Raw genomic sequence first — 25720 nt, 5'->3', positions numbered from 1 at the left:
AAGTTAGCAAAGTCACAGGATATAAAATTAACGTACAGAAATCAGTTGCATTCTTATACACTAACAATGAAGCAACAGAAAGACAAATAAAGAAACTGATCCCATTCACAATTGCACCAAGAAGCATAAAATACCTAGGAATAAACCTAACCAAAGATGTAAAAGATCTGTATGCTGAAAACTATAGAAAGCTGATGAAGGAAATTGAAGAAGATACAAAGGAATGGAAAAACATTCTATGCTCATGGATTGGAAGAATAAATATTGTTAAAATGTCAATACTACCCAAAGCAATCTACACATTCAATGCAATCCCAATCAAAATCGCATCAGCATTCTTCTCGAAGCTAGAACAAGCAATCCTAAAATTTATATGGAACACAAAAGACCCCGAATAGCCAAAGTAATTTTGAAGAAGACCAAAGCGGGAGGCATCACAATCCCAGACTTTAGCCTCTACTACAAAGCTGTAATCATCAAGACAGCATGGTATTGGCACAAAAACAGACACATAGACCAATGGAATAGAATAGAGACTCCAGAATTGGACCCACAAAAGTATGGCCAACTAATCTTTGACAAAGCAGGAAAGAATATCCAATGGAAAATAGTCTCTTTAACAAATGGTGCTGGGAGAACTGGACAGCAACATGCAGAAGGATGAAACTAGACCACTTTCTCACACCACTCACAAAAATAAACTCAAAATGGATGAAGGACCTGAATGTGAGGCAGGAAACCATCAAAACCCTAAAGGAGAAAGCAGGAAAAGACCTCTCTGACCTCAGCTGCAGCAATTTCTTACTTGACACATCTCTAAAGGCAAGGTAATAAAAGCAAAAACAAACTATTGGGACCTCATGAAGATAAAAATCTGCACTGAAAAGGAAACAATCAACGAAACTAAAAGGCAACTGACGGAATGGGAAAAGATATTTGCAAATGACATATCAGACAAAGGGCTAGTATCCAAAATCTATAACGAACTCACCAAACTCCACACCCAAAAAACAAATAATCCAGTGAAGAAATGGGCAGAAGACATGAATAGACACTTTTCTAAAGAAGATATCCAGATGGCCAACAGGCACATGAGAAGATGCTCAATATCACTCCTCATCAGGGAAATACAAATCAAAACCACACTGAGATATCACCTCATGCCAGTCAGAGTGGCTAAAATAAACAAATCAGGAGACTATAGATGCTGGCGAGGATGTGGAGAAACGGGAACCCTCTTGCACTGTTGGTAGGAATGCAAACTGGTGCAGCCACTCTGGAAAACAGTGTGGAGGTTCCTCGAAAAATTAAAAATAGATTTACCCTATGACCCAGAAATAGCACTGCTAGGAATTTACCCAAAGGATACAGGAGTGCTGATGCTTAGGGCACTTGTACCCCAATGTTTACAGCAGCACTTTCAACAATGTGGATGGAACTGGAGAGTGTTATGCTAAGTGAAATAAGTCATACAGAGAAAGACAGATACCATATGTTTTCACTCTTATGTGGTTCCTGAGAAACTTAACAGAAGACCATGGGGGAGGGGAGAGGAAAAAAAAAGTTACAGAGAGGGAAGGAGGCAAACCATAAGAGACTCTTAAAAACTGAGAATAAACTGAGGGTTGATGGGGGGTGGGAGGGAGGAGAAGTGGGTGATGGGCATTGAGGAGGGCACCTGTTGGGATGAGCACTGGGTGTTGTATGGAAACCAATCTGACAATAAACTTCATATTAAAAAAAATGAAAAAGAAACAAACAAATATGGTATATTTGAAAGTTGCTGAGAGTAGATCTTAAGCATTTTCACCAGAAAGAAAATAAAGAGTTAACTATGGAAGGTGATGGATATGCTGATTATATTCATCTTGGTAATCATTTCACAATGTATTGTACATATCAAATCATTACATTATATACTTTAAGTATATACAATCATATTTTTAATCTAAGGAAGAAGAGATTCACATAAGTGAATATTTCACTGTTTTGGCCAGTGGGACGTTCAGACTCAAATTTACAATACAGTTCCAATAAAAAGTATTGGACTTTGTGGCTATATTTTGGGAAGATGGTTTTTCAATCTCAGCTGAGTTCTTAATACAGCTCAGGAATTATTTTATAAGTCTCTAGTTACTTCCCCACTTACTCTTCACAAATCTACTCAAGCACCCTCTTTCTGGATGCACCCAGTCCTCTTAGTCTTGGGATTGTCTCATATTTATAAAGAAAACAGAATCTATCCTATTTGATCTCTTTCAGCGTCTTTCTCCTTTTAAAACAAATCCCTACACTTGTGCTATGCATAATACATTTATTCTTGTTCTTCCTTGCTTTTTAGAGAAATGTGAATTTGGGTGCAACATTCAAGTTTTATAGTGATTGGTTCTCACCCAGTACTAAATATTTTTTAATTTCCAAGTGATTTTTTTCTTTTCTCTGTGCTTTTAAGTTACCAAAGTTTATCTTACTGCCTTTAAATTGTTAATTTAAAACCGATTGCTTTGTAGATAGAGAAATTAGCCTTCGGGGTGAATGTCCAGGTGTAGTATTTTCAAACCTTGTTTCATACATTCTCCCTAAATGATTTCATCTGTTAACAGCTGCTTCATCTAATACCACCATGTGGATGACAACAAATAATTATCTCTAGTCCTATTCTCTTCTGAGTTTCAGGTCTATAGTTTTCTATACACTTATGAGACTAATTTCCTATATGTCCAACAGGCTCTGCAGTCCTAACAATCTCAAAACCAAAGCATTATCTCTACCCCTCTGAATATCTTCCTCCTTCTCCCTTTTTACTATTTTTAGACTGGTAATCCCAGGGGCACCTGGGTGGCCTAGTCGGTTAAGCGTCTGGCTTTGGCTTAGGTCATGATCTCACTGTTCGTGGGTTCAAGCCCTGTGTTGGGCTCTGTGCTGACAGCCCAGAGCCTGGAGCCTGCTTGGGATTCTGTGTCTCCCTCTCTCTCTGCCCCTCCTCCACTTGTGCTCTGTCCCTCTCTCAAAAATAAATAAACATTAAAAAAAATTTTTTTAGAATGGTGATCCCACTTTCTACCCAACTTTTCAAGCAAGAAACATTAAAATTGTCTCTTATTGCTCTCTTACACAAACTAAATGAACAGAACTGAGTGGTTCAAGTGCTGTGAATTGTATACCCTAATTATTTCTGGAAGCCATCCTCTCTTCTCTATTTTAATAGGCTCTCATTATTTATAGCCTGGTCTTGCCTTACTTATCCTCCTAAATAGCCTCCAATTAGTCTTCTCACCTCTCCCTTCTTTCTTTTTTACCTTTGTGCTCCTGCTTCATTCCCCTTGCTTAAAAATCTTTGATCACTGCCTATAGTATAAAGTCTAAATTTAGCACTACATATAAAACCCCTTATCTGAGAAAAGTCATGTACTATACAGGTAGAAACTTTTGAGTCTTGATACAATATTAAACATACTATTGTAAAGTCTTAGATCTGCAATTCTATCAAAAGCCTAATGTTGAGAGGGATTTGGATAAAAGTGTTGCCTCATATAACTGCCTATACATTATATTCTTATGTTTAAAAAAGTATGATCTTGGGGCGCCTGGGTGGCGCAGTTGGTTAAGCGTCCGACTTCAGCCAGGTCACGATCTCGCGGTCCGTGAGTTCGAGCCCCGCGTCCGGCTCTGGGCTAATGGCTCAGAGCCTGGAGCCTGTTTCCGATTCTGTGTCTCCCTCTCTCTCTGCCCCTCCCCTGTTCATGCTCTGTCTCTCTCTGTCCCAAAAATAAATAAACGTTGAAAAAAAATTTTTTTAATAAAAAAAAATTAAAAAAAAAAAAATAAAAAAGTATGATCTTTAGATTAGGCCTCTTTCCCAAAAAAACCTTGACCAATTATGAGAATACAGGTTACATCTTTGGCTCAATGAAAACATTTAATGCAGCTGAGCAGGAGGAATGGGTACAGTCTGACAAGGTTAGAGCTCAGGACTTTGTATTAGTAGTGCAAAAATCAAGACAATGAGACAATGCTTTGATGATTGCAAATCATTAAATCTCTAAGGCAACAGAAAAAGAAAAGAAACATCTTTGGAAGACCAAGTACTAAGTAAAAACATGGCCCATGCATCCATCCTTTAACCTAGCTTTAGGAAAAAGAAGAAAACCATACTGATTATAAGGCAGTGACACAGTCCTTCTTAGCATGCAAACTATCTGTAACTGTTACAATAGAACAACCCATGTTCAAAGGCACCTGGGTGGCTCAGTAAGTTAAGTGTCCGACTTCAGCTCCACTATGAGCTCATGGTTCGTGAATTCAAGCCTCACATCGAACTCTGTGTTGATGGCTCAGAGTCTGGAGCCTGCTTCAGATTCTGTGTGTGCATCTTTCTCTCTCTGCCTCTCCCTGCTACCACTCTGTGTGTGTCTCTCTCAAAATGAACATTAAAAAAATTTTTTTAAAAAAGAACAACCCATGTTCATAATAAATCATCTTTAAGGCTAGTAAAAGATAAATTAGGTCTGTATCCTCAGTATGAGAAGACAGGTAAATAGAATTCATTCCAGGCAGGTTTTCATGAAAAATTATTAAAAGCAAACAGGCTCATAAAATATATAAAGTTATATTAATGTGTTAATTACTATTTTAATTATCTGTTAATAATTACTTCAATTACTCAAAACAATTTCTTTCTTTCCAGAATGGTGACGTCAATATATTACTGTATTTTATCTCCTACTATATCCCTATTAATAAAACTAGGTACAATGTAGATTTTTAGATTTTTGAACTACCAATATGCAATGTATTTTTAAATTAGACAATAAGTATTAATAGGCATTGACTGAAGAAATCAACCAACCCTGAAAGACAGCTGCAGGGTAAGAAGTAGATTTTATGGTTTACAAAGAGAGGGAGAAAGCATCAGTAGAATGCTATTTCTAGAAATTCTGCCTGCTACTCTGACACTGAGGGGATTTTATTGCTATGATTTATTTATTCTGAAGCCAAATTCATTTTCTCAGCTTTATTGCTGCATCTATGACTCTGAATTAGGTGTGTATGTGTATGTATAGGTGTATATATGTATTTTTGGCTTATATTTCTGAATATGTGTATTTTTGGCTTATATTTCTGAATTAGAGTGAACTTCAGAAGTTATCTCCATGTGGTATATAGCTTTGACTCATAAAATGATTTTTAAATTTTTTTTAATGTTTATTCATTTTTTGAGAGACAGAGATAGAGTGGGGGAAGGGCAGAGAGAGAGGGAGACACAGAATCCGAAGCAAGTTCCAGGCTCTGAACTGACAGCACAGAGCCTGACGTGGGGCTTGAGCTCACAGAACATGAGATCGTGACCTGAGCTGAAGTCGGACACTTAAACGACTGAGCCACCCAGGCACCCCAACTCATAAAATGATTTTTAAAAAAACTAAAATGTTTCATCTAAGAACGTTGTGTTCTATGTGAACTTGCAGGGAAAAAAAAAAAAAGATACTCCAGATCAAGCATTCAGCCAAAGTCAAAATTTCAAAGAATAAACAAGTAAGTTTGATATATGTACTACAGGCTTAATTGTATTTATTCTAGAATATGAGATCCAAATGATATATGCATATAACAAAAATTGGAAGCATTTTGTATTAAAAATTCAGTGGAGCTTATCCTGAAATTTGATTTTAAACCCCAAGTATGTGTTATTATAATTATTGTTCAGAATAAATAAATCAGCTGTGATCTAATAAGGACTATAATGTGGTTAATACCTTTCTAGTTCCTTGGGATCACTGTTGCATACTTTCTGACATAGGAGAAAAAAATTTAATACAAACTATTTACAAAGATATAAACTTTAAAGAGAATCTTTCTTAAGCCTATTATGTAAAAACATGCTTTACAAGCAAGTTTAATTTTTTTCAACTTTTATTTCAAATTTGTTATCTTCCAACCAACATTTTACCTCTGGTCCTGGAGGGCCACATGGTCCTTGGGGTCCTGGGTCACCCATTTGGCCCTAAAATGGGGGTGAGAGTCAGCGTATAAGCATTAACCTAATAAATACAAGTTAAAATGGAGACAGACATATGTAAGCAAACAAGTCAATGTATTATGCCGCACAAAATTATAATGACTTTTTAGCAAACAGCACTCAATATATTATGTCAAACAAGGTTGTCACTACCATTCAGAAAGACTTAATTTGTAACCATCATCTCTGTGGAAAACTTACTTTTACCACGTGTATGGATGTAATATATATTTACTCCTAAGTGCTGGAGATACAAATTACTGAGTTAAGCGCTCAAATCAAGAAGTGTGTGTGTGTGTGTGTGTGTGTGTGTGTTATCCAGAGATAATAAAGTTTGACTCAACAAGGTAGAGGACTCTAGATGAGGAATTACTTTTATAAATAACCAGAGTCCTGGGACTATCCCTGAAAATTCCTCTTTCCGTTGATACTACAAGGGGCCCGATTTAGCAATCAAGAATTATGTGGATTTAAGTCCTTGTTGCTTAATCTCTATTAGCCTCAGTTTCCTCACTAATAAAATAGGAAAATAATGCTAACAGTATTAACATTGTTACAGAGTCATTGTGAGGATTAGAGACAATACATGCAAGGTTCCTAGCACAGTGCCTGGCACATAGAAAGTACTCACTAAATGTTAACCAATTCTATAAATATTAATTATTCCCTTCATGTCCTCTATCCTTTCCTGGATGATACCTATAATTCCTAGATTGTTTGATCATTATATTAAAATGCTGAGGATTTCTTTTCAATATCTCTGAAGCCATTTTCTGACTTCATTTTCTGACTTTCATTTGGATTAACAAAGTGAAATCAGGGCCAGAGAGAAGATTCAGAGGAGAGACAAGTGGTCATAAAGCCTGAAACTAGAAAGGGCTGGCAATGTTCTCAAGAGATTGAAGTATAGAACAGGGGGAACCAGTAGTCTAATACCCTTGTTTTCATAAGAGAAACTGTTGAATTCATTATTTCTGTCACATTAAATTTCTATTCAAGTTTCAGATTTGACTTAATAGGCCTCAGATTACATAGAAATACAAGATATAGTATGCATTTATTCACATCTCAAGAAGTAAAGCACCGTTTTCCATAAGCACTAAATTCATTCTCATACATTGCTTAGATATCTGAGTTTCAGGACATAAAACAGTACACAATGAAACTACTGCAATCAAATTTAGAGAAAATTAATAGTATTACATAAAACTTCATTTAACTTCTCCTAAGTAAACAAAATCATCATCCGTCATAATCAATATCTAGAGGAGGCTTACATTACTAAAATGGCAAGTACCTCTCTTAAAGAAAGATAGAGCTCTCACTGGAGACCTCTGGTGGCAAAAAGCAAACCAGAAGTTAAATTTACAAGCTGTGAAGGAAAAATACCTACTAGGTCTTTGTTTTCAGAAATACTAATCGACAACCAGATACTTAAAAACACACATTTTGGAATAATTTCGTTCATTCTTCAGAATGAATCTTCACTTTGAAAAACTTCAGCTGGAAGTTTCCTCAAATGTCAAGTCTCTTTTATAAAAACTGAGTTTTCAAGTAAGTTTTAGACAAGGGAGTAATGATTACATACACCTCTGTAATTGACAGCAACTTCTAGTTAAATGTATGTAAAGAACATAATAATTGTCTTTTTTTTTTAATTTAACATTTATTTATTTTTGACAGAGAGAGACAGAGCATGAATGGGGGAGGAACAGAGAGAGAGGGAGACACAGAATCCAAAGCGGCTCCAAGCTGTGAGATGTCAGCACAGAGCCTGAAGCAGGCCTCAAACCCATGAACTCTGAGATCAAGACCTGAGCTGAAGTCGGACACTAAACCGACTGAGCCACCTAGGTACCCCAATAATGTCTTTGTTCTAAGGAAAGAATATTTCTTAACTTCTGATTGGTAGTTTTCTCTAGTTTTTAAATGCTTGTAGAGCAAAAGCTTCCTTATTGCAAAATGTAAAAAGCCTTCCAAATCAGGACATTCCTTCTTTTAGCTTGTAAATACTCTTTCACGTTACAACTTAGATTCATTTGGGGAAAAAAAAGTCACTAATGTCATCATCTTAGATAATAGAAAACCCAAAGTAGGAGATATAAAATAAGAAAGACATCCTTATGACTATGGCATTCTTTTCATGCTAGTAAACAAATGATTTAGATAGGCACTAACTTGTATAGTTTCTTTTTAATAGATTGAGTGCAAGCAATTTTTCATCCAACAACTTTCTCCTTCCATAACTGGGAAAAGTTTCCAGGTCAAACCTCTACAAGTTTTGTCTACTCATAAGATATAAACAAGTAATAAATAAAGTTAGAAACTAAAGATTCTCACAAATATTAATTCTTAAGTTTTTATCCTATCTTCGGTCTGATATATAATTTTTTTCAAAGAGTTGATAAAACAAAAAAATGGTCAAGTATCTCCTACCAAAGTGCCTGCCGACATTAAAAAATGTGTTGTTTTTTTTTTTACCAGAATAATACAGAAAGGTACAAAATGAACAAGCAAAAAGCCTCATTCTTATCATCTTATGCTCCCTGAATCACTGCCCTAAAACACACATTAGAGTTGGTTCTGGTGATTCAGTCCAGGAAAAAAAAATTAAGGGTTTTAAAACCATGTGTTAAAGATGAGACGGTTCTCTGCCTTTTCTGTAGCTGAGACTAGAGAAATACTGGCAAACACTATCCCTGAGAGAGGCAACTAAAGAGTCACAGATTTGCAAGGAACCTTAAATATGATATAGTCTCTCAGTTTAAACAAGAAATTGGATATCACAGTGGTTAAATGCCCTGGGTGATGGCAAGTCAAGGCTGGGACTAAAATCTAAGTCTGTTTCTCAGACCAGTATATCCCTCCCTGCCCAGCAATAAACATGTTATCAATACAAACTGTGTCAAAAAGTAAGGGGAGGGGGAGACATTAAAAAGGTTTACTTTGGGGGCGCCTGGGTGGCGCAGTCGGTTAAGCGTCCGACTTCAGCCAGGTCACGATCTCGCGGTCCGTGGGTTCGAGCCCCGCGTCAGGCTCTGGGCTGATGGCTCGGAGCCTGGAGCCTGTTTCCGATTCTGTGTCTCCCTCTCTCTCTGCCCCTCCCCCGCTCATGCTCTGTCTCTCTCTGTCCCAAAAATAAATAAAAACGTTGAAAAAAAAAATTAAAAAAAAAAAAAAGGTTTACTTTGTATAAGTATGTGAAGCATAACAGAATATTGGTATCATTTATTACTTAGTATTGTCCTTAGAAAATGTCTTGTACCAGCTCCTTTTATTATTATCAGAAGTCAGAAAACCCTCACACAATGAACAATGAAAATACAAGAAGTTAGGGTCTTACTTTGCCAACCATTGCAGATACGGTAAGTTCCTGTTACGTGGTTTAGAATCATCCTTGAGTAAAGGCTTTTTGCCAGCTTCATGACCTACTCTCATGTCCCTTATTTATGCACTTTGTAACTTCTAATATTCAACTGCTGAGCACAAGTCTGGGTACAGGACTGACCAGGTATACCCTGAGTCTGAGGCAAAAACTAAGAAGAGCAAAGCTTACCATTAGACAAACAGATGTCATTAGACAAACAGATGCTGAAAACGGTTCTGTGGAATAAATAATTCCTGAGAGATGTACATGAAATGCTTGCACTGTTAGAAGCCAGGCAGAATGGGGTATATAAAGTACTGTAACTTAAAGCTGCTTGCATCTGACAAAAAACCAAACAAGCCTGACACAGGAGGGTAGAGTTAGAGGGAACACGAAGATTTGCTCAGGAAAACAATAATCTTTTTTAAAATGTACATTTTAGGGGCGCCTGGGTGGCGCAGTCGGTTAAGCGTCCGACTTCAGCCAGGTCACGATCTCGCGGTCTGCGAGTTTGAGCCCCGCGTCGGGCTCTGGGCTGATGGCTCGGAGCCTGGAGCCCGTTTCCCATTCTGTGTCTCCCTCTCTCTCTGCCCCTCCCCCGTTCATGCTCTGTCTCTCTCTGTCCCAAAAATAAATTAAAAAACGTTGAAAAAAAAATTAAAATGTACATTTTAATGTTTTTTAATAAATTATAATTTTCCATCTAACTTTTTCTATCTACAATCACCTTCACCTTCATAGAGTTGTAAACAATATTAAAATCCTAAAACAATCTTAAAATGTTAAATTCTCAGACAGTATGGCACAGTGGCTAAGTGCATGAGCTCTGACATAGGTGATTACCTGGGTTTTCCCAGGTGGCCACCAACTAACTACGAAAATTTGGGCAAGTTGTTCAACTTTATGTCTCAGTTCCCCTAATCTGTAAAATAAGAATAATAACAGTACCAAATTTATATGATTTATGTAAAGATTAAATTAGAGGCATAGACTTTCGAATAGTGACTGGAATTTTGTAAACACTCAGTAAATCTTAAATATAATAACTTTTATGATTTTTAATATATAGAGACATACTTTTAACTCATGTTTTAACCATTATTTAAATGATTTTAATTGCTCAGTAATTTTAGTTGTATACTTTTTTGGGTTTTGTGTTAACTACAGTATAAGGTATCCTTTCTTTTCAACTAATTGATGCCCAAAGATTAAAAAAAAAGACAAAGAACTAGAATATTTTTGCTCACAGAGTGTGACATGCTATCTTTTCTTCACAATACTTTTTTTTTAATGAAATACATTGGAATGAAAGATATTTGGAAAAATTAAAATAGTATTTAAGGTGTTTTATATTTTCTGTTTTAAACACCCCATGTTTACTTGAAATACTATCCATGATAGATCAACCAAGATCTTTAGGGCTCTCAGAAATTTGGCTTGGCCTGGGATGGGGGGCGGGGGCAGGAGGATGAGGTCCAATACTCTGTGGAATGTGAGCTGAAAACTTCAAGGATAAGCTGTACCCTAAAAACTGAAGAGAAAACAATGCCAGCCTGGTAGGCTTATATCTTACTTCTTATATTCCACTAATACCAACAATTGTCAAGACTCCTGGCATGCTGTGCACTTTGTGAATCATAAAGAACAAAGCAAAAGTTCAAACCTACTGAAGGTCCTGGCTTTCCTCTCATCCCTGGTGGTCCTGGAACACCAACAGCACCCTAAAAGAAGAGAATATTAGAGGAAAGATAGAAACTCTTACACCAAAAAAGGCAGATGCGCCTCTATTTACGAATTACTTAAAAAATTCATGGAATTAATCCAAGAAAACTGAGAAACAAGACATGTAAAACCATATTGATACCATATCCTAATAAACTACATGGTTAAAATAATGATTATTCCTTTCTTTTCAAAGAATTTATAGTTTTTCACGGACTTTTTTTTGTATTTCTATAAACTTAATGGTAAAAAAAAGTTACCTTGTCTCCAGGATACCCTGGTTCTCCTGGCTCTCCTGCAATGCCTTGCTCACCCTAGAGGGCACAATTTTATACAAAGACATTTAAGCAACACAAACATGGCAATATTATACGAAAGTACAAATGTTTATGGAAGAACAGCTTCTTTATTTTTCCTACTTCTGAGAAAAATTGTATAACTGACAGTACAGATTGGATCCCATATATAAAAACAAAATATTTTATAAGTTGTGTTGACTGAAAAGAAAAAAAATAAATGTGATAAGAAATTAACTCTATGATAATGTAAATATTTAAATCACCTTATCACCTTTGATTCCAGGTAGGCCCTTATTCCCGGAAAGACCCTGAAAAAAAGAGGAGATGTTTTGTGACATTGTAGAGAAATTAAAGGGAGATATCCATTATGTAGATACAGACATACCACAGGGCCAGGAATTCCAGAAGGTCCAAATGGTCCAATAGGGCCAACACTGCCCTGAAATGCAGTAAGACAGAAAGGTATCATTAAGCATACACTAGGATTAGAAAGAGAATAATGTAAACTTGATTAATTAACCCAGAACAGTTCGTCTCACTAAGTTCCTACATGTGCCTTGTTCTTCCACAATTTCTTTTTCTCTCCACATGTATAAATCATACCAATCTTTGAAACCTCAGTGAGGTCATCCTACTCCCGGAAGCCTATTCATACTGGTCAAGTCCACAAGGATCCTCCCTTTCCTTTAGCCCCTAAAATGCTTAACTGTCCATCACATTCATCTTGAAATATTTCTCCAACTAGTTAAAATCTTGAAGATAAGGGAAATATTTTAGTGCCATGTTCTCGGGATGTATTTGATAAATACTTCATTTGATCATCTTATATTTTTATTTCACCCATTTATTCAGGAAATACTTTTTGGGCAGTTACTATGTTCCAGGCATTCTAATGATTTTATTTCATGATCTGAAATTTGCAGAATGATAAAATACCATAATCTCAGGGATAAGCTGAGTACTGAACGAGACTACTCTTCTGGGCTTCTCTCATTCATTCATCATTTAACATTCGTTGGGCATAACATGTACACAGACACTGTAAAAGTGTTGAGGAAACAGATGAAAGAGACATGGTCAGCAATGCCAAGGTTCTCAGTTTAGTGCTCCAATGCAAGATCTCTCAAAAACATAACTACCACTATCATCTCCTGTAGGTAAGAGCCTTAGAAAAACTCCTCAAATACTTCATCTTAGAAGACAAAGGACAGTAGCCACAATAAGGGTATTTGAAAGTAAAATTTGAAAAAAATGGCTTGGGGATCACTTACAAGTTTTGTGTCAATGACACCTTCATTTTCCTTCTTTCTCTTACTACCTCCCTGTGCCTGGCTTCAAAGAACAAGTTGCTTTAAACCTCCCTTTTATGGTTCCCAAATGCTAAGAAACTCTTAAAGGTATATGTATCACAGTGCCAAAAAATGTTGCTCCTTTTAGTTATAATTCAAATTTCTCAGGAAAGCATCCCAGACCCTCGCTACCAGGTTTCCACCAACTCTCCTAGTTTTCTCTATTTCCATTTGTCCTTACTCCTCCTTTACGTCTCCCTCCTCCAAATCCTACATTCTAACCACAATGGACTGTTTTCCATTGTCTGAACATGCTCTCTGCTCTCTCTTTTCACATGCTCCAAGCCTTTGAAGATACAGTGACCAATACTGAAATGGCCTTCTACTGCACTTCACTAGTGAACCAGCAATATACTGCACTATATACTTCCCCCCCCCGTCTTTCTAGTCTGAGCATTCTATGGAAGCAGAAGCACGTTTTATTGATTTTTTTATTTTCCAGTTCCAACATATAACTGACACACAACAGATGTGAAATAAAGTGTGGGATGAATACTGAAGGACCTGTCAGAATAGCCAGAATAAAAAAGAAATAACAAGTGCTGGAGGGGATGTAGAGAAAAAGGAATGCTTGTGCACAGTGGCAGAAATGCAAATGGGTACAGCCACAGTGGGAAAGAGTATGGAGGTTCCTCAAAAAATTGAAAGTAGAATTACCCTATGATCCAGAATTCTACTACTGGTATTTATCCAAAGAAAAGGAAAACACTAATTCAAAAAGATATATGCACCCTATGATTATTGCAGCATTACTTACAAGAGCCAAAATATGGAAGCAACCCAAGTGTCCATCCATAGATGGACATAGATGTCCACATATTATATATATTAAATGTGTAATATGTATATTATATATTATACATATAAAAATACGTGTTATATGTATAATATATATAATATATATATATGTAATGGAATATTACTCAGCCACTAAAAAGACTGAGATCTTGCTACTTGTAACACCCATGGATGCACCTTTTACCCTAGGGTAAAATCCTAAGAAAATAAAGAAAGTCAAATGCCATATGATTTCACTCATATATGGGATTTAAAAAACAAAACAAATGAACACAGAAAAAAAAGAGACAAACAAAAAACAGACTCATAAATACAGATAATAAACTGGTGGTTGCTAGAGGGGAGGTGGGTGGGGGGATGGCTGAAATAGATAAAAGGGATTAAGAGTACATTTATGATGAGCATTGAATAATGTGTAGAATTGTTGAATCATTATATTGTACACTTGAAACTAATATAACACTCTATGTCAATTATACTTGAGTAAAAAAAAACTAAAACAGTGATTCTAGAGCTCTATCTCCCAACATCAAAGAACATTTCTAATAGTCTACATTTATAGAATACAAATTTCAGAATGGAAAATATGACATCTTTACTTCTAAGTGACTCTGAAAGTCTGTGAAATATAACTAAGATAAATTATTTCCAACATGTTTAATCCTGAAATATATGAGACTGTGAAAAGTAAGGAGTAATACTTTCCAACTTAATAAACAGATATGCAATATTAATACATCCCTGACAAATTCTGTCAGTAGGAACAATTGTTCTTCTAATTACAGTGGCTAGTTTATGCAAAGTTCATAGCTTTGAAAATTATGAGAGTTTCAAAAAATACAATAAACATTTCTGTTTGGAAATTATGCAGCAATAATCTATGCACGTATGGAAAAATATAAGCAAATAAACAAATACTTCTTTTTCATCCTGCTGTTTTTTTCTATAGGCAATAATATTATTAACTTTGTTTCAGTAAATATATCACTGTGTGGAGTCTAGTATCTTCAGATGAATGTACTTTGTATGCATAATCTACTATTTTACTTTTTAGTGACTCTAAAAGAGAAATCACAAAATAGTAAGTGTTGAAAAATATCAAAGTACATACATGTTATAAAAGATTTAGCAAAATAGAGAATTAAAAAGTAAAATGGTATGGATGTAGAAACCTCCAAGAGACATCAAACATTTTGTGGTATGTTACAAGTTGTGTGGAAAATCCTAGTCCTGAAAAACGATGGCTTTCTGAAAGCAACCCATGACAGGCTAAGAGCAGTTTTCAGTTCCACAAGGAAAATCTGAAGGCCTTCAGCACTCTCTCCCTACCATACTCCTTTTCCATGAGAAGACGGAGCAGACAGGAGAAATACTTCCACGTATGGCAGCTTAGCTGTCTGGGATATAGCACCAAAAGGAGAAGAGCCTCCCACAGAGCCAGAAATAATAATGAACTTTCGAGTCAAAGTGAGTCAAAGAGAGATAGGCTCTTCAAATAAAACCAGCAGCCTCTAGCCAATTAGAGCTCATATGAGTGAGCACAGTGTAGGGAAGACCGTGCAACCACACCCACCCACACTCACAGGTTAAGAAAGCAAATGACAATGACAACCAGTTGCATGGAAAAAATCACTTAGAGAAAGCTATATTATCTCTTGTCGGAAACTATACTTCCTGTATGAAAACAAGCAGATGTAGGCTTGCAGATAAACTGGGTGAGCAAACTGTTTATTCTGAAGTATAAAGGTTCTGTATCATCTTTCCCAATTATCTCCAAAACCTCAGCTCCTTCCATTCTGCTCCTATCCCCCCATACTTCTTAGGCTGCAATCCCCCAATTCCTCTTTGCATTTCCCAAACATTGCATTTTTTCCACTTCTTTTGTGCATTTAAGGATTCTTCTGCCTAAAGAGCCCTTTTCCTGTTTCTACTCCATTCCACTCATGCACAAATTTCAAGATACGATTAAACACATCTCTTTTGCGAAGACTCCTCTCCCAAGATAACATAAATTGCTCCTTTCTCACTGGTTTTTAGTCCATGATGGCAGTGATCACATTATATAACATTGCTTATTTTTCCTTCTATTCCACTATATCATAATGTTGCTAAAAATGGAAATCTTGTTTGTAGTTTTAGGCCTAGCAAAAGTCTAGTTCAGCATTTGATACATAGTAGATGCTCACATTATGTGGATTAAAAAATTTAATAAATATAAAATGGAGGTAGAAATACCTGCTTTATCTACTTTACATCTCATTGAAGAACAAATGAGATATGTGTGTGAAAAGTATAAAGTACTATCCATATCAATGTAGAGATGAGGATTACAAAGATGACTGTTAGTATCATCAGCCATTTTCTCTTCTCTAGGATCTCTTCCCATCTACCAAAGGGTAAATTGAGAAAGAGAAAGGACAAAACAAAAACAAAAACAGAAACACACAGTTATTTTTACTAAGCACTATTATGTGTTAGAACTGTGCTAAGTCCTGGAACTGAAAAATGAGTAAGAGTTCAGTGTTAGATGCAAAAGGAGAGGAAAGTGTTTCTGGTAGACAAACAAGTGCAAAGGCCATATCATAGGAAGGCTGCATGGCATCTGAGAATAAACAATTTTGCTAGTGTACAAAGTATGTTCTTAGGGTGCAGATGAGAACCAAGATAGTCTGGACATGCTAAGAATTTTGGTCTTAAACTTCAGCAAAATAGCAGAAGCATGTGAGCTAACCAACTGATAGGTTAAATGGAGAATGCAGAAAGAGTATCTTTGGAATCCAACTCCCTTCCCCAGCTTCCTTTCTCTCCCCATTGGGAAGGCCACTGACTACCACTTAGGGGTTTGATCCTATTCTAAGTCCTGAGGAATAAAAATTAGTCCTTTGGATTTTACCTTCACATAGAGCTTCTCATGAAGCCTAAAGAAAACTCTTAAGATAAATGGCATTCATTTTAAGCTGATATAAGTTTTAAGGAGGTGGTGTAGCACACAGGTAGGATTTTAGACTCTGGATTTGGATCACCTGACTTCAAATCTAGGCCTAACACTCAGAACCTGAGTAGTCTTGGCTTGTTCTGAGAGTTAAATGACCTAACATTAAGACTAGCACATGGAAAATACTAAATAAAAGTGAGATATTATTGCTGATTTTATTATTATTATACTAATAGTATCATGTAAAAGAAAAGTTTAAATGTTATAGACTTAACTCAGGTTCTCTGACTCTTAATTCTCTACTGTTGACATCCCCAAATGGCAAGTTAAAACTTATTATGCTGATTTTTTCTATAGTTCCAATAACTGAATTCCTGATTTATTCCTTTGGTCAAGTTGTCACCTTCTGCCTTTGGGTAGTTAGGTTGGTCAGGGGTGGGGTGTGTGTGGGAATTTAAATGTAGAGTCAGAAGACCTGTGTTCAAGTTCAAGCTAAAAATAATTGTGGCTGTAATTTATGGCATAAAACTCTGGAGTCTTAATTACCTACTTCACGTGTTAAAGCAAGCTCTAAGTTGATTTTTAGGGAAAATCTTACCTCTGCTCATGGTTATTTCCTATTTTTATATGGATATATTTCCTATTTTTATATGTATACATAGTTTACTTTTAAGATTCTATTTTCATTAGGCTACTTACAGTTCATAAAAGTGTGTCAAACATGCCTTTAGCTCAGCTGGCTGTTAAACTACATGGTTCTAAATTTATATAAAATATCTGCAATTTATATCGCTGTCATGAACCATAAGCTTGACTGACAGAAATATATTTATGAAGACACAGCAGAAATAGCAGTCTAATAGCAGTCTGTTTGCTTCAGTGAATAAACTTTATCAGGTAACTATCTGGAGTACATTGCTTTGGCCTTCATAGAATTGCTTTTACTAAACTGTACTTTGCCTACATCAGAAACTCCAGTGAAACTCAGAGTTAAATCCACTGAATTAAACTGATTACATGGACAAATAATATAGTCACTTATATTATTAGCATAATAAATAAATTGGGCATTAATATGTTTAGCAGCATTAATAAAGTACAACTACTACCTTTTGTTCAGGATGTTTCCTAACCATTTATTCAATTTTATTCCAGAAATAAAGTCTATAGTTACCATGTGCTGTGATGTGGTGTGGTATGGTATTTAGACCCATCTGTATCTATCCAGACCAGATGGTATGAAAGACTATTTCAAAGGAAAGAAGTGGCTGTTCTATGTCATGCGTTTGAAGAAACTGAGTCTTAAGTTACCTATTAATGTACATGTGTACACATAAATCTGTAGAAATTTGTTATTGTAGGTTATCATAATGTTTAGTTTTTTGATTCATACTACTGGTCTAATTTGCACATCGGGTGGGAAAACACATTTGCACAAGTCTTATATCCAGCAATGACAACAAAGCATCTCATTTTTCTAAAGATTTTAAAATGCATCTAACAAATATAAACATAATATTTTATAAGAATGATAATAGTTGATACTCACTCTAAGCCCAGGAAATCCTGGAGGGCCAATGCTACCTACAAGTCCCTATGTAAAAGAAATGTGCAAAGTTGGTTAAATATGATTCCAGACTATGAAGAGCGTTTTCTAAAGACAAAGACTTTTAGGGAAAAAAAATCAAATTTTACCCTCTTCTACAGCTAACTTCTGATTCTTCCCTACTCTTCTGTATCCTCCTAAGAAGTGCAAATCTCTGGTGGACGTTTATGTTCTTCAAAAATGCCCTTGGCTCCATGCTTTTGGATGCCAGGACTATGACCTAGCCTAGGATATAGATTACTTGATGTCTTTTATGTCGCTAATAAAGGAAGTAAAACCCATAAATAGTCAGCATTATAGACATGACCAGCCTATATATTGTATAAAAGGAAAGGTGGTCAGCATAAAGAGTTAGGAGAACATTTTCAGATAGTTTAAAACACTCTCCACTCTTGAAGTACAATATTTAGATTCTCTACACTTCGGTTTTCTCATTTACAAAATAGGAATAATAACATTTGCTCTCACTGTTTTAAATCACAATGAAAACTGTCATAATGCATAAAAGGTTTTGAAAAATTTCTCACAAATATAAGAAATTACCAATACCATTAATTATGCATATAACAAATGAGATTTTAAATCAATATTAATTTTTCCAGTTTTGTGATGGTCTTTTGGACTTGTCATTACAGTCCTTATGGTAATTCCGAACCCACTCCATGTCAGTGTTACATCATTTACAAAGTAATGATGATACAAAGTACAAGAACAGCACCTGCCTTTGCAAGTTGTTTTGAAATTAAGGCACAGTATAAAATATAAAGAATTATGAACGAATAAACAAAAAATCCAGTTTATTCTTCTATGTTAAAGATATTAAAGCCTGCAAATGCTCTTCAAGAAGCATTATATTTAAATAAAGAGTAGATTTCAAAAAGACACATTTCATATATGGTAGAAGTCCAACTCTAACGAACTTCATGTATACTGAATGGACTGACAAAAAAATTAAATAAGATGGCTTCACAGTAGTTATGCAAGTACATAAATGGTATTAAAGAGAAAAGTAAATAATGCTTACTTTATTTTCTATTTTATTATTTATTTATTTATTTATTTAGAGACAGAGACAGTGTGAGTGGGAGGGGGGCAGAGAGATAGAGAGAGAGAGAGAGAGAGAGAGAGAGAATCCTAAGCAGGCTCTGTGCTGTCAGAGCAGAGCCTGACATGGGGCTTGAACTCACAAAACCGTGAGATCATGACCTAAGCTGAAATAGAGAGTCGGATGCTTAAATAACTGAGCCACCTAGGTGCCCCAATAATGCTTACTTTATTACTCTTGAAATGAAAAGTTCCCCAGAATCAAGGGCAAGAAAAAGATGGTAAACATTCTACTTAAAATATCATTCAGGTTTTTAGCAATTTCTTTGGAGATCAGTTCTACTCTTATCTGCCAAGCCTCACAACAACTAAAACTTTGACTAAATTAACTGAATAAGCTAATAAAGTCATAATTTAGAAAAGCAAATTAACAAGAAATATTTTCTATCACTTTAAGTATGAATACCTAAATATAGGAACTATTCTCAATTTAGGCTAAACGGGCTTAGTGGTTGACTCTTATTCACCTTAAAATCTTATTAAAAGAGTATGTTCATGGAATAGATTGGGAGGTATTTGCTAGATGCTCTTTGAGAGCAAAAAAGTTTAGATTTTTCTACCTAGCATCAAAAAAACGACAGTCCATCACCATTCTTTGACAATATAATTAATTATAGAATGGTAACTCCCTAACCTGAAAATAATAGCTGAAAAATCCCAAAGGAGAAGATTTCTCTATAAACAGATACATAAAAGTCAGGTAGATCAATGACAGATTTGAGTCAAAAAGCAATCACTGAGAGCACAATTTTTACATGAGGCTTGTTGGTACATTCATGTACATGAAAGACTTCTCCTCACCCCCAAAATATGTCTTATGTTCATATATTTCTAATATTTTACTTAAGCAGTTACATTTAACATGGCCACAAGAATTAATTTTGATGATTATATCCCAAGACAGAATTTACTCAGAACATTTTTGTTTTATTTCCCACAATGAAAAATTACAAACTAATGTGCACAGAGGTATCAAAGCTTTCTGGCCAATACTGCTTATGTGAATGTCATCGTGAGGATGGCAAATGTAGGTGCTGGGGCATCTGAGTGATGTCGGATTGCAAGGCCATCACAATGTACTCACAGGACTGCCATCAGGGCCAGCAGGGCCTCTGTCTCCAAAGTCACCTGGAAAACCCTGGACCAGGGAAAAAGGAAGAAATGCCATTAAAGCCAACATAGATAAAGAATTCATTTTTGTTCTGATTACTGCTAAGGAATTTGCTAATAGGAAATATTTATTTCCTAACTTTTAAATTGTAGTGCAAAAAAACTTACATTTGTTTTGCATAATACTTCATTGATTTTGTTAAGTATACTATTTCTATGATTTGCAAAAATTATTTTAGATGTCACATAATATATACAGAAAACTAAATTTGAGAAAATATACATTTGTTCATTATTATATAAAGAATCACTGAATGAGAGGGAACATAAAGATTTCTTCCTGACCAATCCATTAGTTCTCTCCACTATTTCATGCTGGTCCTACATGCACATCATAAAGAATAAAATGACTAATGTTATTTAAGTATGTACATAGCACATTTACCATGGGCTAAGGGCTTTAAACAGTTTAGTATACACACACTACTTCATTCTATCTTCATAACAGATCAAATTAATGAATATTAATATCCTCATTTTGCATTTGAGAAAACTGGAGCACAAAGAGATTAAGTCACTTGTACTCGCTAGTGATGAGCAGGACTGAGATTTGAGTGGAGAAAGTCTGAACACAGAGTCATGTTTTTTCTTCTATTCTATACTGAATACTTTAGCTCATCATTTCAAGATATGATAAACAGGTAAAAAAAAATACCATCTCAGTACTGTATTATTGGGGAAAGCCATAATGCACATAAATACTGCAACCATAAAATGCAGTGCCACTGAAAATTAAACTTCCTCAATGCCTGCTGAGGAAGGATTCTATGTTGTAAAACTATGAAGGATAGTAAAGTGACACACTTTCTTATTACATAGTCTTTTGTAAAATAACTCAATCGTTCACTTTTACTTTGATACTAAAATTTTTCTCTAAAGATTTGCCACTAGACTTATCAATTTTAAAGCTCTCTGTTTGAAGACTACTTTGCAAAATGATTTGTAGGATTTATTATAATCAACATTTTAATAACATTCATTTTTAAATTTGTTATAAGCCTAACAAAAATTGAAGTACATTATTAAAGTCTTATAATCTCTTTATTAGGCAAGCCACTTATTAAATATCTATTTAATAGATTGCCAAAATCACTGGTTCACTAGTACACACATGAATGCACAAAATTTAAAAGACAGTTTAGCAATGGAAAAAGAAGTATGATATTTCTAAAACATAATTAACTCATACTAGAAGCAGTTTTTCTTATTCTGTAATCAGAGGATAATGCAAAAACCATCTGCATAGTCAAACATAGTGTAGCCATAACCTCTTCAAAGTCAGTTGAAGTTCAGGCAGGCATTTTGCTTTCCTTGTCCTTGGAAGTCAGATTCTGTTGTCAACAAGCTCACATATCGGCAATACATCATACTATTCGGTATGAGCTAATAAGGATATTTCAAAGTATTTATGATGTACAGGTAATGGAAAAAGTAGAGGAAAAATTCTGTAATAAATCTGAAACAGAAGAGATGATTGATTTTTTAGATAGATCATAAGTAGGTTTTTCAGAAAGCTCAGTGAAATAATAAAGACTGGGGCACATTTTGCATGATTCCATTAATGTGAAGTGTCCAGAACAGGCAAATCCACAGACATAGGAAACAGATTAGTGGTTGCCTAAGGCTGGTGGTGCAGAGAGAATTGGGCAGTGACTCCTAGCAAGTACAGGGTTTCTCTCTGGGTGAAGAAAACGTTCTAAAACTAGTCTGAGAGCTACGCTACTCTGTCAATATAACAACAAGCACTGAATTGTACATTTTTAAAAGGTGAATATTATGGCATGTGAATTAGATCTCAACAGTTTTTCACAAAAAATGAAGACACAATCAGTCTGAACAAGGAGCAGAGAGAAACCATCCTTGGGGACTCACTCAGGATTGCTCTCTGGGACTGATTGGCCCCATCCTCATCCAGTAGGAGGAGCTGCTCTCCAGTTCAGCTTTCCATAAAACTAGTGATTTTTATGCCCCAGGAGGGGAAAGGGGGGAGATCAATTCTTCACTTAGAACAAAACCTGCACATACATAATAAATAATAAATTACTTATTAATTTCAACTACCTATTCTCCTGGTAGTTCAACAAAATATATAATAAATATTAGGTGTTCAACTTGACTTTGCCCCTGAAACAATTTAATTAAACTGAGTATTATCTACTTTTAAAATTTTTATGTACCATTTCTCCTCTCACTTCACTACTCATTAAATGTTTCACTTCATTCTTAATTCTCTAGTCTAGACAAAGATCATTTGTTTTATTATTTTTAGTCCTTTGTACATGTTGACCATTGTGTCATCAATTTCCGAAATAATTCCTATTAAATCTAGACACACTTTCCTGTTTAATGAAATATAGCACAGCTAATGCCACAAAAAAAAACCCATAATTATATTTGGCTATGTACTGGACATTTTATTTTAAAAAACATCATGCCAATGTTTTATGTTGTTAAATATGTCATTGTTTCCTTTTTATCAGTTGTATTTTGCATGGAATTTATCAATTACATGCATGATTTTTTTTTAATCCAGGAGAGGTTCTATATTCCTTAAATTAGGAACCTAAAAGTTTGCAGCCACAAATCTTCATTTTCAAAAACCTATCTTAAAAGACTCATAGTGAAACATGGAACAATAGTGACAAAACACTTTGTCTTTGAACTTAAAATACAAAAGATAGTTTCTACAGTTTCTTTCTCCACTGGAAAGAATTTGTTATAAAATGCAATACTAGATTTTCTCTCATATTTACCTAGTGGAAAATTATAACCATTAATTTAAATCAAATTGTGCTTCCCTAGAAATATATTCACACTGCCAAAGGATTTAATAACCATTTTCCAGGATTATTGTCCATAGGGAAGCTTGAGTTTTTCCCTTTCTTGTCCCATTTGCCAATTTCATCAACATAGTAACTGTCTACTAATGGGCAAGCCAGAGTTGCACTGCTCCTTCTGTGTTGTGTATAATTCTCTTTTTTTTCCATTTTTTCCATTTTCATTGTTTTCATCAGTTATAAAATTTTATTTTATAAAGAATATGACATTCCAGGAAATTCATTTGATTTCTTCAAGTTGTGAAAAATTTTCTTGCTTATTTCCAGTTTGGTCAATATAGTGGACAGACTTTAAGGTGACATCCAATGATTCCAATGCTTTATGTGATACCCACCCTCTGAGTGTGGGTCGGACTATGATTTGCTTACTCTAACCAATAGAGTGCAGCACCGCTGGTGGGATGTCACGGATGTGATTATGTTCTACTATATAAGACTCCATCTTAGCAGCCCGGAACTAAAGACTTCCCTTGTGAGCTTGATAGAGTAAGCAGCTGTGTTGGAGATGCCCACATGGCAGGGAATTGTGAGTGAACTCTAGGAACCGTGGACACTCCATAGGACCTAAGGGTGGCCTATACCCAAGAGCCGGCAAAAATCCAGGGCATTCAATTCCACATCTTTAAAGAAATGAAGTCTTCTCACAACCTGAATGAGGTTGGAAGTGAACTCTCCCCAAGACAAGCCTCCAGATGATCTTGCAGCCAGCTGACACTTTGATTACAGCCTTGTGACCCTGAGCAGAAGACTGGGTTAAGTAGTACCTGGACTCCCTACCCCAGAGAACTGTGAGGAAATAAATGGGTGCTGCTTTAAGCCACCAAGCTTGTGACATTTGTTATGCAGCAATAGAAAGCTGATAAAATTGGTAATTAAATCTTTAAATAGAGAATGTATAAAGTCCAATTTACAAATTTTACTAAATGGTATTGTTCAGTATAAGACTATTTGCATTGTTTCTAGATTTTAAAAACTTAAATAGATCACATCTCTCAACACTTTCTATGGCTTTTTATTTTCTATTGCAAATTATAATTACTATCAATATTAGTTAAATTAAAATTTTATATTCACTTAACATTTTAAAAATTTAATCTAATTAAATATCTATATTTTAAAAACTTCATTCTAGCATTTCATATTCATCTACTTGCTAATGTAAAGAATTTTTATGTTTCATGAAATTTGTGTCTATAGTTATGAAATGCAAATTTAAGAGTAATATGAATTGCTTAATAATTTAAAATATTTCAGTCTCTAAGTGTAGCTGTTGCAAATACTGCACTAATGTTATTACCTCTGAAACCATAAATCATAACATAAAAAGAAAGAAGAAAACAGAAGTCTGCATTATCAGGAAACAGTACTTCATTATACAGGATTCTATTGCATTCATACTGAAAGGAGAATTAGCTAAGCTAATTAATTCATCTTTCCTTTTTAAAAAAAAATTTTAATGTTTATTTATTTTTGAGAAGACAGAGCACAAGCAGAGGAGGGGCACAGAGAGAGGGAGACATAGAATCCAAAGCAGGTTCCAGGCTCTGAGCTGTCAGCACAGAACCCAACGTGGGCTCAAACTCACAAACCGTGTGATCACGACCTGAGCTGAAGTCGGACGCTTAACTGACTGAGCTACCCAGGTGCCGGTGCTTCGATGGCCGGCTCAAATCCTCTCCAAAATCGTGAGCATTTTCTGTCTCTAATTTTGGCAGTGGACCACCTACTAATTTCATGGCATTCACACATGAGATTATAGGCCACAGAAATGGAGAAGAATTTCTCTGAGGCCTGAAGACACTAAACAGCTTCAAAGATGGACCACCATGATTCTCACTTGCTGATATTAATGCCTTTGTGTAGTCCCCTCCCATTTGGAATCATGGCTGGCCCACGTGGCCAACAGAATATAGATGTACAGTGTGACTTCTGAGGTTAGGTCATAAAAGGCACTACACATTCCACCTTGCTCTCATGGACCACTTTATTTTGGTGCAAGCCAACAACCATGTCCTGAGGACATTCAAGTTGCCATGTGGAGAGGTCCCTATGGAGAGGAAATGAGATCTTCCAGCAACTAGCACTATGTGGCTGGCCAGCAAGTAAGCCACCTTAAAAGCAGATCCCCCAGCCCCAGTCAAGCCTTCAGATGACAGTAGTCTTGCCCCAAATCTTGACTGTAACCTCATGGGAAACCCTAAGCTAGACCCACTCAAATAAAGCATTCCCAAATTCCCAGTCCACAGAAACTCTGAAAAATAATACATATTTAAATAAATATATATATAATTGTTATTTCAAACCACTAATTTAGAGTAACATGTTATATAGTAATAGATAATACATAGTAACAAGAGTGATGGTCTAGGATGATCAGTCATATTGCTCCAATGCTAACTGCTGGGTCCTGAGTGACAGAACCACTCATGTGTTTTGTTTTGTTTTGTTTTGTTTTTAATACATTTACTTTCTTTGTGATGTACAGGGTCCTCAAAAGTGTTGAGCCCAGATCAA

General features: G+C 35.5%; 1 protein-coding gene across 1 annotated transcript in view; it reads right to left on the bottom strand.

The window, feature by feature from the left end:
* Positions 1 to 25720, bottom strand: part of COL24A1 (collagen type XXIV alpha 1 chain) — a 413841-nt gene that overhangs the window by 288343 nt on the left and 99778 nt on the right. Inside the window, exons 13-19 of the mRNA XM_047085469.1 lie at positions 20284 to 20337; positions 18039 to 18083; positions 11793 to 11846; positions 11671 to 11715; positions 11369 to 11422; positions 11054 to 11107; positions 5951 to 6004 (exon numbers count right to left, since the gene is read on the bottom strand). Of these exons, the coding sequence (XP_046941425.1) occupies positions 5951 to 6004; positions 11054 to 11107; positions 11369 to 11422; positions 11671 to 11715; positions 11793 to 11846; positions 18039 to 18083; positions 20284 to 20337 (360 nt within the window). The remainder of the gene's footprint in view (positions 1 to 5950; positions 6005 to 11053; positions 11108 to 11368; positions 11423 to 11670; positions 11716 to 11792; positions 11847 to 18038; positions 18084 to 20283; positions 20338 to 25720) is intronic.

The sequence above is a fragment of the Lynx rufus genome, unplaced genomic scaffold (genome assembly GCF_022079265.1).
Source record: "Lynx rufus isolate CCGP_SWC_20201006 ecotype Redwood Valley unplaced genomic scaffold, mLynRuf1.p SCAF_2, whole genome shotgun sequence".
Classification (NCBI taxonomy): Eukaryota; Metazoa; Chordata; class Mammalia; order Carnivora; family Felidae; genus Lynx; species Lynx rufus.
This window is presented reverse-complemented; position numbering and strand designations above follow the sequence as displayed.